We start from the raw sequence: 14,552 nt of genomic DNA on the forward strand, positions 1-14,552 counted from the left end.
ACTGCCTTAGATTTGAACTCGAACTCTCCGGGATCCCTGGTTCACACGCCTAGGTCTTAGGCTGTACGGCCAATACTCCTACTCTTGTGATCAACTTGTTTTCATTCCGATCCTCTATACGACCTGTCAGTCCCGACTATCTTTCCAGATCTTACAGCTCGGCCAGCCTGACATTACATTCGTCCCCGAATGTCTCCAAATCGTCGGTTCACTCCACTTGAGTCCCTCCCAACCTCCATTTTTGGTTCACTCTTCTGAGTCCCTCCCAACCTCCATTATGGTTCACTCCTCTGAGTCCTTCCCAATCTCCATGTTGGTTCACTCCTCTGAGTCCGTCCCGACCTCCATGTTCAGGCTTCACTACCGGCCAGCTGCTTCTCAACTCCCTCCTCTCCGAGGGGTAGCGGATGAATCTCAACTGTCTTCGAGGGGTAGCGGATTTTATCCCACTTCTGAATTGTAAGAGGCGAAAAATAACTAGGAGACTGCCTTAGATTTGAACTCGAACTCTCTGGGATCCCTGGTTCACACGCCTAGGTCTTAGGCTGTACGGCCAATACTCCTACTGTTGTGATCAACTTGTTTTCATTCCGATTCTCTATACGACCTGTCAGTCTCGACTATCTTTTCAGATCTTACACTAGCGGGTAGCATCTTGACAGGTTATGAAAGTCGAGATGGTGATCGCGTGACTCGATTTGTAGGTAATTAATAGACGACTCGATCGACCGTCGTTGAATTTAGCAATTCCGCGCTCATTTGTGCGTGGATTCGCACAAGATTAGTAAAACTAATGCGATGAACGCGAACCGTCGCACGCTTCGACAACGTACCGACGATACGCGACGCGGACTGAGCGGAGAGTCCCGATCACGTGATTTGCCTAACTTTACAGCAATGCAGAAAAGTTTCTTTAATGACTCTATAATATCTCGAAGATTAATCATGTTAATTGCCCTCGTATCGAATGATTATTGGATAATTAATAAATGATGTGATCACGAAATTTGACACTTCTGACTCATTCATGCTCAAAATTTGTCTAGAACGGGAAAGAAATCACGAATACCAGGAGTTACGATTCGACTATACATCGACACGATATTGCAAAACTATTTATAAAAATATCGATATATTATTATGAGCTTATTATGTGCGATAAAGGATTACGTTTGATTTATGCATGATCTGTAAAATGTTCAGCAATTTGATTCGGAAATACCAATATACGAAAACCGATGTTGAATGATCATGAATTCCACAATGCAATGAATTCAGTGAATAGACGTTTCTCGATTTTCCGAAACGTTATACGAGCCAATATACGTAATGAGAAAAATTTCAAGCACTTATCCCGACGCGTTGATGCACTTTCATTTTATATAATCTCAGATGTCGTGCGCGATAGAATTTCCTTATATCATGATTACAGAGTCATCTTGATCTCTCTTATGTCAAGAAGCAGAGAGCATGACGAGAAAAAGAAGAGGAGAAAAAAAAACAGCTATAGTACATGAGGAAGAGAACGTATCGAAGGATCTAACCGAAGCTCGCAAATTGCTACTACCCGGGGGATAATAAAACAGTAACGATTTTCGCGGATAGAGCAAGCGAGGGAAGCGCGATACGAGCGCGGGGAAGAACGGGGAGGAAGAGCAGCAAGAGGAGAAGAGAGAGGAAAGCAAGAGAGAAGGCGCGCGAGCAGAGCAGAGAGGAAGAAACGAGAGAGGACTGGCTGGAGGAACACGAGCGACCAACATGCCGAAGAAAAGGACGAAAAGATGCCGCCGTTCACCTTGGAACAAGAAAAAAGAGAATCAGACGCGAGAGAGGGCCAGGGACAAAGGAAAGGACTTGTCAGGTAGCGGACACCCTGCACTCCCTTCCACTCCCTTCGACACCCTTCGGCTTTCCTCGTCGTCCCTTGCTTCGCCTCGCTCTGCCTCACCTCACCTCTCACCCTCGCATCTCCTCTCGCCCGCTCCTGTTCGACGACTCCTTCCGCTACTACTCTTATAGGACGACTCCTACGGCCGAAGAGTCCTCATTCTGCGAGATTTAGCACCGCGAGAGTCCTGTATTAAGGGCTTCGTCATCCGATCGCTTCTCTCTTACCTATCGACTCGACAGGGTCAACGCGAGTTCAAGATGCCAATCACGCATGTATTTTCTCTTGAATCATATTTTTAAATTACACGTACTACATCATGTAAACGTAGTGACGTTTTTCTGTAAAACGTTGAATTTTCCGTGTATTTTGGAATTGGAAATTTGAAATTGGTGTTTGGATTGATATCTGGAAAAACTCATGTAATTCTTTTATTAAAGAAGATAAATCGAAACGTGCTTGGTGTTTGAATGTTCAAGTTTCGCCATATTTATTAATCGGTTTTACATGTTTTATTTCCTTCCTTCAATCTATTTTTAAATCGAATGTAAAACTTTACATTTTTACTTTTATGGAAAACGAGAACGCGACTCTCTCTATCGGCCGTATCAATCTCCGACAACGTTATCCTTGACACGAGTGTGCAGCCAAGCGAAATCGAAGCCGAACGAAGTTTAACTTTAAGCCGATCTGGAAAATCGCCCCGTCGCTTTTGTGCTCCCGCGATGAAGTACAAAAATACCGGTAGCGTTTGTAGATAGGTACTGTCATACTTGCAACGCGAAAACTGACACTTTATAGGTTGCGAGCTTATTCACGTATGACTTCGTTGATATGTCAAAGTGTAAGCCTTTAATCGGATTCGAAACGTGTAGCATAACACTTCGGTTAAGAGTTCGACCATTGCCCGAACTAATTTGCGGCATCATTTGGCGTACTTCTCCACGTGACTGACTATGAGTAATTTTACTTCAACTTTAATCATGCTCACAGTAATTTATATTTCAGAGAAGTATTTGATGACATAATAAGATCAATGAGAGACAAAATGATATGAGAAATACAACTCCGTATTGCTCTCAGCGTTTCATAGAAATATTTAATGGAATAATTGGCGATCAGCGGTATCCTTTAATGTTTTAATTCTATCGCAATTCCAGAGGAGCTCAGAGTGCTCATTAATCTCACGAAGTGATAGCTAAACGGGCGATAAATAAACACATGCGCGAAAGCACGGTTAAAAGTCTCGCCACTGTACATGAATAAGAGCAATAGAGTGCAAGCTCCTCGTTTCAGCGCTTCCCTCGTAATGCGCCGCTAAAGAGTCTAAAAAAGATAAAAACGAGCAAATGAAAAATAATCACCGGACCTGCGGTGCAGTTAGAAAGGTTGAACGGGAGGACGAGGGAGCGAAGGGAGAGCCAAGAACAGAACGAAAGAGAAGGAGGGCGAGAGAAAAAGAGAAAGAGCAGGGGTCGGCCAGCATCGCCTGCTGCTGGAGCCAGCGACGTTTGAGAATACACGCGCCCCCTTCGGCTAATGGAAATAAGTTCGCCTTTCTGACCCTCCAGCTGCGTGCTGCGAAGGGGGCAGATGAAAGGCGAACGGGCGCAAGCATCGAGCGGGCAACAGGGGACAAATTCGGCCGGGGGGCGCGCGCGGCGAGCTTTCCGCCGAATTAGACGATAAATATCCCTGATTTACCGCGTGGTGAAGTCCCTCTGGCTCACCGCGTGGTATTCCTCGCATTGTCGGCCTCGCGAACTATGGGAGGTGACGGACGCGAATCGAGGCGGAAAATTATCACCTCAAGTTGCCACTTTGAGGATATTCCAAAGGAAACCTTTCAGGGAAAGTTTAGCGGAGATTTCGCGCGCTCGTAACTCGAAGATGGTCGGTTGCTAGAAAAATTCACTGAGCAAACAGAGTACTGTAAGAGGCGAAAAATAACTAGGAGACTGCCTTAGATTTGAACTCGAACTCTCCGGGATCCCTGGTTCACACGCCTAGGTCTTAGGCTGTACGGCCAATACTCCTACTGTTGTGATCAACTTGTTTTCATTCCGATCCTTTATACGACCTGTCAGTCCCGACTATCTTTCCAGATCTTACAGCTCGGCCAGCCTGACATTACATTCGTCCTCGAATGTCTCCAAATCGTCGGTTCACTCCACTCGAGTCCCTCCCAACCTCCATTTTTGGTTCACTCTTCTGAGTCCCTCCCAACCTCCATGTTGGTTCACTCCTCTGAGTCCTTCCCAATCTCCATGTTGGTTCACTCCTCTGAGTCCTTCCCAATCTCCATGTTGGTTCACTCCTCTGAGTCCGTCCCGACCTTCATGTTCAGGCTTCACTACCGGCCAGCTGCTTCTCAACTCCCTCCTCTCCGAGAGGTAGCGGATGAATCGCAACTGTCTTCGAGGGGTAGCGGATTTTATCCCACTTCTGAATTGTAAGAGGCGAAAAATAACTAGGAGACTGCCTTAGATTTGAACTCGAACTCTCCGGGATCCCTGGTTTACACGCCTAGGTCTTAGGCTGTACGGCCAATACTCCTACTGTTGTGACCAATTTGTTTTCATTCCGATCCTCTTACGACCTGTCAGTCTCGATTATCTTTCCAGATCTTACAGCTCGGCCAGCCTGACATTACATTCGTCCCCGAATATCTCCAAATCGTCGGTTCACTCCACTTGAGTCCCTCCCAACCTCCATTTTTGGTTCACTCTTCTGAGTCCCTCCCAACCTCCATTTTTGGTTCACTCTTCTGAGTCCCTCCCAACCTCCATGTTGGTTCACTCCTCTGAGTCCCTCCCAACCTCCATGTTGGTTCACTCCTCTGAGTCCTTCCCAATCTCCATGTTGGTTCACTCCTCTGAGTCCGTCCCGACCTCCATGTTCAGGCTTCACTACCGGCCAGCTGCTTCTCAACTCCCTCCTCTCCGAGGGGTAGCGGATGAATCTCAACTGCCTTCGAGGGGTAGCGGATTTTATCCCACTTCTGAATTGTAAGAGGCGAAAAATAACTAGGAGACTGCCTTAGATTTGAACTCGAACTCTCCGGGATCCCTGGTTGACACGCCTAGGTCTTAGGCTGTACGGCCAATACTCCTACTGTTGTGATCAACTTGTTTTCATTCTGATCCTCTATACGACCTGTCAGTCTCGACTATTTTTCCAGATCTTACAGCTCGGCCAGCTTGACATTACATTCGTCCTCGAATGTCTCCAAATCGTCGGTTCACTCCACTCGAGTCCCTCCCAACCTCTATTTTTGGTTCACTCTTCTGAGTCCCTCCCAACCTCCATGTTGGTTCACTCCTCTGAGTCCTTCCCAATCTCCATGTTGGTTCACTCCTCTGAGTCCTTCCCAATCTCCATGTTGGTTCACTCCTCTGAGTCCGTCCCGACCTCCATGTTCAGGCTTCACTACCGGCCAGCTGCTTCTCAACTCCCTCCTCTCCGAGGGGTAGCGGATGAATCTCAACTGTCTTCGAGGGGTAGCGGATTTTATCCCACTTCTGAATTGTAAGAGGCGAAAAATAACTAGGAGACTGCCTTAGATTTGAACTCGAACTCTCTGGGATCCCTGGTTCACACGCCTAGGTCTTAGGCTGTACGGCCAATACTCCTACTGTTGTGATCAACTTGTTTTCATTCCGATCCTCTATACGACCTGTCAGTCTCGACTATCTTTCCAGATCTTACAGTACCTTGTACGTTTCAAAGCGCGAAACAGCTAGCGGGAGAGATGAAGTTGGCGAAGAGTTTCTGAGACAAGAACTCGCGTGTGACCAGGAGCGCTTCCCGGTAACGTGATGAAGGAGAATGAGAGAGAGTAAGGATTCCGAGGGTCACGCGCGCAAATGGGCCGCAAAAATGAGATCCTCGCGATCGAGCGACGATTACGTCGATCCGGAATCTCAAGGACCGCGTTCTCGCGGCCGCGCTCGAACGAGCCGCAATTCGCGGCATTGCCGTCAAAGTGCTAGTTCATTTAGCTGGTTCCGCGCGCATAATCGATGCTTCGATCTCTTGTCACGTTAATTAACCTTTTCGCCTGGGACAGAGGAGAGACGGCGCGGAGATAATTAACCAATTAGGCATTACACGTCGCGACTCGCGTAAGGCCGCGGGATCGATGCCGATGCTTCGACGAGTGCTCGAACGAGTATTGCCGGAGTATTGGAAACATAATTATCGGCTCGCCGACTCGCGGCATTAAGCTGCCGATTAATGCAGCAATCCGCGAACGACTTTAGGCGTTTATCGCGAACATAAACGATGAGATCTCACTTGCGCCTCGGCGCCATACGTTATGAAGACTCATTATACCGGTTAGAGCCAGAATTTTTTCGAGGACCCTGCCAATCGGCGAAGTAATTCCGATCATTTTAATCGCGAGCTTGCATGTTGCGTGGCGAGCATGAGCGATACGTTCATCCGCCCGTTCACTTGGACGCTTCTACTCCGATATCGACGTCGCATTTATCTCAAGACTGATTCCAAGGCTTTTTTCGTTACGGTTTATCTGCTCGATCTGGGAGCCATCGACTCGGCGGAAAAATAACCCGTCGCGTGTCGCGCGGAACGAATGCACCTCGGATACATGCACGCTATTTACCACGACGGGCTGTCGTGCGGAGAGCGAACTGTAGCGGAAAGATTGCTCCATCGCGACGGCGACAGGCGAGCTGGGTGTGCGTGCACGCACGTGTATTCGTGTATGTGTGCAGCGTCTCCCCTGCCGCGATGATGAGAGGAGGACCGAGCGAGGAAGAAGCTACGAGCGACGGAGCTACCGGGAAATAGCAGCGTATGCGAGATCTCGAGGATGTATTCGATTCATCCCGCACGAGCGAGCAGTTTCGGCGTGCACGTGAAAGGGGGACAGGAGGGGGCAAGCATCAACACCAGCGAGTACGAATAGATGTTGGGAGCTTTTCCTTCTCTTGCGTTCTCCTCGTTCTCTGCCCGCGTTCGTCCCATGCTGCTCTCTCTCTCTCTCTCTCTCTTTTTCCCTCTTCTCTCTTGCTCACGCTCCCCTTGTGTCGAGGGAACATGACAATAATACGATATGAGACTACGAGCCACAGAATATAACGCAACTCGCCTCAGCGGGGTTCCCGGCGCGGAGTCCGTCCCCCGCCGTCCCCCTTGTCGATGAACAACGGGCGCCAGCCAGAAAGAGAGAGAGAGAAAGAGGGAAATAAAGCAGAGAGAGAGAGAGCGACAGACGGAAAGAGTAAAAGAGGAGTCGACTCTCAAGAAAGAAGCCGGCGCTTGCTGGAGTAAAGTGCAATAGCTCGGCGGGGACATTCTCAAAGTGCGTTTACATCGACGACTCTTGTGGACAACTGTGTTATCGGCGATGTAAACGGGTTTCCTGCAACCAACAAGTGTCGGCCGGCTTTATTGGCCGACCAAGTCGTGAATTCCGGAAGGAAGTCTAATTTTGTGTCGGCTGGCCCGGAATTCATCAGATGTGCATTAGATGTCAAATGCCAGTGTCCCATAGATTTACAGTCACAGTTTGAGTGCTTTGGAACATTCCCATACTCATGTTGTACTTTTTATATCTTATACTTTTACGTCACTTTTATGTTTCGCAAAACAAAACGCATCGAATCTATCTATCGCTTAATTACGCATGTAGTTTTCAGTTACCACGACTACTGCAGTGAAACGCGGAGCTTGTTCCAACTCCGAAATACGCGCTGTCGATGCATTACTCTCATCGCGTCATCAGAGAGAACGCCGGTTGAATGTGCATACGTGAGTGATGTCGGGCGCATAAAGTGCCGTACGTCGGTTTATAAACTATTTATGTTAATGGTGCACCAGAGCGACCGACTCATCGCCGTCGGTGAAGTCGTAATTGCTTTTACGCGAATGCAATTACGGGGCTTTAACGATGACGCGACGCGCTTAATTGCGTTTATACTCGCGCGGGATACCTGCGTAATGAAGAAGACAATGGGGCGAGAGAATGGGCGAGGGGGGAGGGTAAAATGTACCGCGCGCTACGTAGTACTCGTCGATGGGTGGACAGCTATCGCGCAATTTTTTCACGTTTCGCTCTTTTATTGCTAACTACTTTTTTTCGACGATAAAGATGCCCGTGATCGCCATCATCGTCGTCGTCGTAGTCGCTGTCCGCAGAAGCCAAGTTTCCAATTAGCGGAGACCAGAAGACAGAGAGATAGAAAGAGAAAAAAAAGACCCTCGTTATAAATGGGGAGTTAGGGATCGGACAAATGCCTTTTACAACGGAACGATTTACATCGGTGAATTCATTTCCATAAGATTTAACGCGGAACCGCCTGAGTGCGCACGGTTCGATCGTCATGCGAATGCCTTAGTCGGTCGAGGTAATACAGAGGTACATATATGATATAACTTCACTATGTATTTTCATATTTACGTGATTTTCCATATCTCGTTTTCTCAAATTCATCAGGAAAAAGAAAGATTCATGCGTTTCTCCCCCGCAGCATATTTTCTACAGACGCGAAAACGCGTTATGAGAATGTCGGCAGGAGCTGACGAGTTCTCGTGATGGTCGCGATGTCTACGCGATGCGCGCGGTAGCAATCGCGTGTACCGAACGTGAGCCATTAGATATTTACGCGCGCGTCGAAGCTCGTCGGCGGCGATTCCGGGTCATACGCGGGTTTTATTGCCTCTACGTCGGATCTTACTTAAAGTAATAAAGTGGAACCCGAGATGGGTTAGCAATCCGGACGGCGGGTCGTAAATTTCTCATACCGTACGGTTGCTAGCCCGCCGACCGTACCCTCGTGCCGCTCCACGACTTCTCATCCCCCGGACTTCCCCTTCCAACCTCCCTCGTTTGCTCACGAACCAAGCATGATTTCAACCCTATTCACTCGGCGTGAACCTTCGTGCACCCGCTCTTCCGACGAGCCCTTTGCGAGCCGACGACAGAGCCCTATACCTATACTAACAGATTATTACGGCGGTGATTGTGTCGGATGTGTGCCACCATCCGATACGACATTCGCTTTACGTTGACTAGGTTATTGACACGTTAATTCCATTTCCAATTTCCGATTAAACTGAGACTTCCGAATCTGTTTTTACGGGAAGTCGCAAGCAAGCAAGTTCTCGATTGTTACCTTTTGTGTATGAGTGATAATGAATGAATCTGCGCCATGTTACCTTTCTGCTGAGGTTTCCGTTTGGGAAATATTTTAATTTTAATATATTTTTCTTTATTTTCCTTATTACGAGGATAATTATTATTAAGCGCGTAATTAACAAAAATAACTTAACGGCTAGAACTTTTTCATTTCTGAGTTTACGGTATTTTCAATAGCAGAGAACTCTAGGCAATATAAAAAATAATGATATCACCAACTCAGAACTGGTCGGAAAAAAAAAATTTTCAATGGCTAGAACTTTTTCATTTCTGTGTTTACGGTATTTTCAATAGCAGAGAACTCTAGGCAATATAAAAAATAATGATATCACCAACTTAGAACTGCTCGGAAAAAGAAAAAATTTCTAATGGCTAGAACTTTTTCATTTCTGAGTTTACGGTATTTTCAATAGCAGAGAACTCTAGGCAATATAAAAAATAATGATATCACCAACTTAGAACTGCTCGGAAAAAGAAAAAATTTCTAATGGCTAGAACTTTTTCATTTCTGAGTTTACGGTATTTTCAATAGCAGAGAACTCTAGGCAGTATAAAAAATAATGTTATCAACAACTCAGAACTGCTCGGAAAGAATTGCATAAACGTCGAGCGCTACCGTATAGCTTATCCGGAATTTCATGCCAAATTCATGTCAAACAAACTTTTGATTAAAATATCTCAGGAACTAAAGCCTTATTTAAAAATCTAACGGCACTTTAGAAATATAATATGGATGCAAGCTTTTGATTGCGACCAATTCGAATAAGATTGGTGCAGTCTATCCTGAGATATTGTAACTGAATGTTAGAATTGTGACGTTTCGTTTTCCTCCTTTTCCGATATCAGTTTCAGACTCACGTACGTATGCTCGCACATACACATGCAAAGCGATTTTGTCACTCAAGTTGCGTTCACAGATGCACGATTTAATTTATTATGAATTAAAACTGATTTTAATACATGGAAAATATTTTATTTTACGATTAAGATATAAATCGCAAAAACTATTATATAAAAAATTAAAAATTACTTGTTTTAAATGAAATCATCGTGATAGCGTCGCAATGATAAGGAAATAATTTTTCTAATTTTGAAATATAAATTATGACAATTTAAGATATAAGTTGGAACATTTTATACTCATAGAATGAAACCGAGAAAAAAGAGAGAGGGAGAGAGAGAAAATTTTAAATTGTCACAATTTATAATTGACAATTAGAAGTATTAAGAAGATTTGGACGATTAGATAAATCTTTATTATCCAATATTTTTATGTTTAATGAGATCTCACAACAGAAATAAAATGACATATTATTGTGGCAATACAAAAATACATAAAAACATTTAAAATTAATGAAATGTAAAAAATTTTTACAAAAAGTAAGGAGATCCCTCTAAAAAACCTTACAAAGATAAAACAATACGCCAAGTACATAAAAAAGCAAAACTAAATATGATGAAATCCATAGTTAACTAGCCAAGTACCTAGAAGCAATTCAGTTTGAGGATTTGTAATTTGAAATAATACTTGGCGTGCCCGGGTCGCATTAAAACGTGCGTACCTATAATTTGTGTAAACTCTATGTGTAAATTATTTGTATTGAGTGAGTAATGAAAAGGAATATTTATAATCACTCCGCTAATGTGCAAAACTGTAAACGTATTTGTTTTAATATTACCAAATACAAAGATTTACGAGTCATTAGTGAAAATACTCAAGGAAGTACAAATTTAGAAGAATGCATGTCCAATGCGACCCGGGCACGCCAAGTATTATTTCAAATTACAAATCCTCAAACTGAATTGCTTCTAGGTACTTGGCTAGTTAACTATGGATTTCATCATATTTAGTTTTGCTTTTTTATGTACTTGGCGTATTTTTTTACCTTTGTAAGGTTTTTTAGAGGTTTGTATTTTAATAATTTCTTCTCAATAACGCAGAGATCATGTACGTGGCGACACCTATTGAGAAATCCTAGAATCTACACGAGTTCGTCCCTCTCAATCGGTAGCGCTAGAAATTTTATGACGAGTTTTGTTCAAGTTAAAAAAAGCTTTAGTTATTTTATTATCACGGTTTCAAATCAAATCAAAATCTTATTCTTATTATATCCTAACCGCAGATATAGCTATCGAAAGATCGATGACTTATCGCGAAATTAAATCGCTCCATTGACTGTACATCGCCCTTGCTCATCAAATCAGCAACTGTCATTCAAAATTTGCATTTATATTACATTAATGTTAACTATCACGATACTTTGCAGCAATCTCAGATTGAATTATATTTGCAAGCAATATTTACACAAATATGTCCGAACCGCGGAAAACTGCTTACGACATGTAATTTCGTTTCTCTTTGACTGACTAGCGTATTCAGAACCGGTAAGATAGAGGTCGCTCGCTGTGTCATGGCCTCTTCCGGTTCACGGCTCTACCCACGAGAACGTGGACGTAAGTTGTAGGATAAGAATTTATCGTCGTTTCGAGGTGATATCGTGCTGGAAAAACGCAAGTCGGCGTCGTCGAGTGATGAGAAACGGCTGTTTCCATGAGTGATGGTGCAAGTGTGAAGTTGCCCGCGCAAACTTGTCGCGAGGAACGAACGCCCGGTACATGTGATCGTACACGTTGCCACATGTTTTGCTCACCGCGTGTCCGCTTTCAGACTTCCCTATCGGGAGTTCGGCGAGGCTACAGCGTCGTCCCGACCACGTTCGACTTGCCACAGCACGGAAACATCTCGGATCGCATTTTTCGCTATCCATGTCTTGACGTTTAGCGCCCAACTTCAGAGACAAAGCGACTAGTAACTTGCGGGAATACAAATGTTTCTTCGCTGTCTCTCGATGGGTCGATAAACACCCGGTTTATTAATACATTTCATCTTCGTTTATTTTTACTATTTTTTAACATCACTTTTTTGCTGTATTTTATTTATAAATGCGTCGCATAGTATTGCAAATAGTGCAAACTTGGCTGTTGTGGCGAACACAACTCATACTACGTTGCACAATTTTTTAGAAGTCTTGTTACTTTAAAAGGGGATATTTGTAGAAGAATTGTTTAACAATATATTAATAATTTGTGTTTTGCAGGATTATGATAAATACAATGGACGACAAAGAAGCATTTGACGTGGATATGGTGGTGGCGACGACGAATACGTTGCCAGTAGCCATGCCAGCCGAACTGCCCGAGATCAAACTGTTCGGACGCTGGAATTGCGATGATGTGCAGGTAAACGACATGTCCCTGCAGGATTATATAGCCGTTAAAGAAAAAAACGCAAAGTATCTTCCACATTCAGCGGGGCGCTATGCTGCGAAACGTTTCCGAAAAGCGCAGTGTCCCATTGTGGAACGTCTTACGAACTCGCTCATGATGCACGGCAGAAATAACGGAAAGAAATTGATGGCTGTGCGAATTGTGAAGCATGCCTTTGAGATCATCCACCTTCTGACTGCCGAGAACCCCTTGCAGGTGAGTTTGACATTTTCGAAGCTCGCGTTCGACTACGTTTTTACACAAACATTCCTATATCGTCATATTTTAATAAATTTCAATAAATTTTAATAAGTTTCTTTACTGGAAAAGAGAGTTTAGTATAGTAAAAAGTTTTGGTCGTTGTTGGTAACAAATCTGTTGGCATTTAAATGTCTTATACAACGTGATTAAATAAACTGTGCTAACATCACTCACTTGGACCGTGTCTCAGGTTCTCGTCACAGCCATCATCAACTCCGGGCCGAGAGAAGACTCCACGCGTATTGGACGCGCTGGTACCGTAAGAAGACAAGCCGTGGACGTGTCCCCGTTGCGCCGTGTGAATCAGGCGATCTGGCTGTTGTGCACCGGCGCGAGGGAAGCGGCATTCCGTAACATTAAAACGATCGGCGAGTGTTTAGCCGATGAACTTATCAACGCCGCTAAAGGTTCATCGAATTCGTACGCGATCAAGAAGAAGGACGAGTTAGAGCGCGTTGCCAAGTCTAACCGATAAATCATTTCTACATGCAGAAAATACAAACAGTTTATCTTTAAATTACTTGATATTTTATTTTATTATTAAACAATTACGTGACACTTCCCATTCTTTCCTCTATCAATAATTAAAAGTCAAAATTGAAGTTACCATGTTGGGACTCGTCGTACTGCTTAAAGTTTTATCAAAATTCGACTGAAATTCCTAAAACTTTTGATCCATCTTCGTAAATTTGAGATATCCTCTGAAAAATAAAAACGTAAGGATAATATTCAATAAGATCATAAAACTGCATTGAATGTCGCTGCATTAGTACGCTGTTTCTTCACGGGGAGGGCGCTGGTGTACGTAACTGGCGGCACAGTAGTGCGATAGATACCTTGAGGTTAGGAATTGTCGCGGAGAGGGAAGGAAGGCCTCCGCTGCATCGAGTGTTAGATAATATCCTTGACAATGGCAGGCGTTTTAAAAAAGGTAACTTATCTGTGAATTCAATAATGTACACTGGTCGTTAGAATGCCAAACTGTTGCACCTTGCATTCACCGCGTGAGTGCGCTTTAAGTGAGAGTCCTGCTGCAGGTAACCCTTTCACGCTAAAATGCGAGATTTGATTTGACGTGTAACATGAGTTTGTCTTTCTCCGCTCGCAGACCACACGATTGACAGGATTGGCTGTCGCCCAGCATCCTCAAATGGACTTGTCTACAGTGTACAAGAGAATTTTGCGAGTGTTGGAGAAGTTCCCGAAGGACAGCACCTACCGAGTGGAAACGGAGAAAGTCGTCAAAGATAGATTGAAGATCGTGAGGGAGGTGGGGAGTAACAACATAGTTCTGCCATGAAATCACATCATTTCTAATAAAGTTTCTAATAAAGTTATCGTAATTTGTAGAACAACGATGTTCAAACCATAGAAAACAAGATAGCTTGCGGACAAGTCGAGGAGCTTCTACTGCAAGCGAAGAGTGAGATGCGGCTGGCCGAGAAGATGCTGGAGTGGAAACCGTGGGAGAAATTGATGCAGGAAGCACCGCCTAATCAGTGGACGTGGCCGCCACACAAGTAATTTTAATTTGTAATACGTATATACATATATATATATTTGTACATAGTGCGTAACTGATGTCAGTACGAATAAAATATAAATAGCGCAATATACAGACGATCAAGTTTCAAGTGATATAGCGATTGATTAATAAAGGTTGCCCGAAACGTTACTCTTTTCTCGCTGTGGTAGTGAAATCCGATTAATCGTGCATATCTTGCGCGATTTATATATATTTTGATTGAATTTTAAACGCGTGGCGATATGTGACAGGAAATTTGCAACGCAACAGTTTTTATGTGACCGAGATTTGTGCTAGATTAAATTTTGATTGAGTTTTTGTTGAAAGATCAAATCAGCTTTTGGGTTTCTAATGATCTTTGCGATTAGGTAGTTTTACCTGTCATCTTATCGCGCACAATATCGATCGACAATATCGATTTTGCTTTCTCTTGTTATGTCCGTGTCTCG

The 14,552-nt window shown here is 44.1% G+C and overlaps 2 protein-coding genes across 3 annotated transcripts; both read left to right on the forward strand.

Annotated features, from left to right (window-relative positions):
* Positions 1 to 11,421: 11,421 nt before the first annotated feature.
* Positions 11,422 to 13,098, forward strand: LOC105275885 (40S ribosomal protein S5). The gene is made up of 3 exons (XM_011333066.1): positions 11,422 to 11,504; positions 12,149 to 12,533; positions 12,769 to 13,098. The coding sequence occupies exons 2-3, from the start codon at positions 12,153 to 12,155 to the stop codon at positions 13,051 to 13,053; spliced, it is 666 nt and encodes a 221-aa protein (XP_011331368.1). The 5' UTR covers positions 11,422 to 11,504; positions 12,149 to 12,152; the 3' UTR covers positions 13,054 to 13,098.
* A 262-nt stretch (positions 13,099 to 13,360) lies between these two features.
* On the forward strand, positions 13,361 to 14,218 carry LOC105275884 (NADH dehydrogenase [ubiquinone] 1 alpha subcomplex subunit 5). Of its 2 annotated transcripts, none has more exons than XM_011333064.3 (3): positions 13,361 to 13,509; positions 13,687 to 13,848; positions 13,929 to 14,218. In XM_011333064.3, the coding sequence occupies exons 1-3, from the start codon at positions 13,489 to 13,491 to the stop codon at positions 14,100 to 14,102; spliced, it is 357 nt and encodes a 118-aa protein (XP_011331366.1). In that variant the 5' UTR covers positions 13,361 to 13,488; the 3' UTR covers positions 14,103 to 14,218. The 2 variants fall into 2 exon arrangements, with proteins under 2 accessions (XP_011331366.1, XP_011331367.1); XM_011333065.3 differs by having other exon boundaries at positions 13,473 to 13,615.
* Positions 14,219 to 14,552: the final 334 nt, after the last annotated feature.

Source organism: Ooceraea biroi, chromosome 11 (genome assembly GCF_003672135.1).
Source record: "Ooceraea biroi isolate clonal line C1 chromosome 11, Obir_v5.4, whole genome shotgun sequence".
NCBI lineage: Eukaryota > Metazoa > Arthropoda > Insecta > Hymenoptera > Formicidae > Ooceraea > Ooceraea biroi.

Coding starts and splice junctions, on each gene's coding strand:
- LOC105275885 (XM_011333066.1), top strand. CDS start 12,153: ATGATAAATACAATGGACGACAAAGAAGCATTTGACGTGGATATGGTG. Junction 12,534..12,768: donor CTGCCGAGAACCCCTTGCAG/GTGAGTTTGACA, acceptor ACCGTGTCTCAG/GTTCTCGTCACAGCCATCAT.
- LOC105275884 (XM_011333064.3), top strand. CDS start 13,489: ATGGCAGGCGTTTTAAAAAAG. Junction 13,510..13,686: donor TGGCAGGCGTTTTAAAAAAG/GTAACTTATCTG, acceptor CTCCGCTCGCAG/ACCACACGATTGACAGGATT. Junction 13,849..13,928: donor GATTGAAGATCGTGAGGGAG/GTGGGGAGTAAC, acceptor CGTAATTTGTAG/AACAACGATGTTCAAACCAT.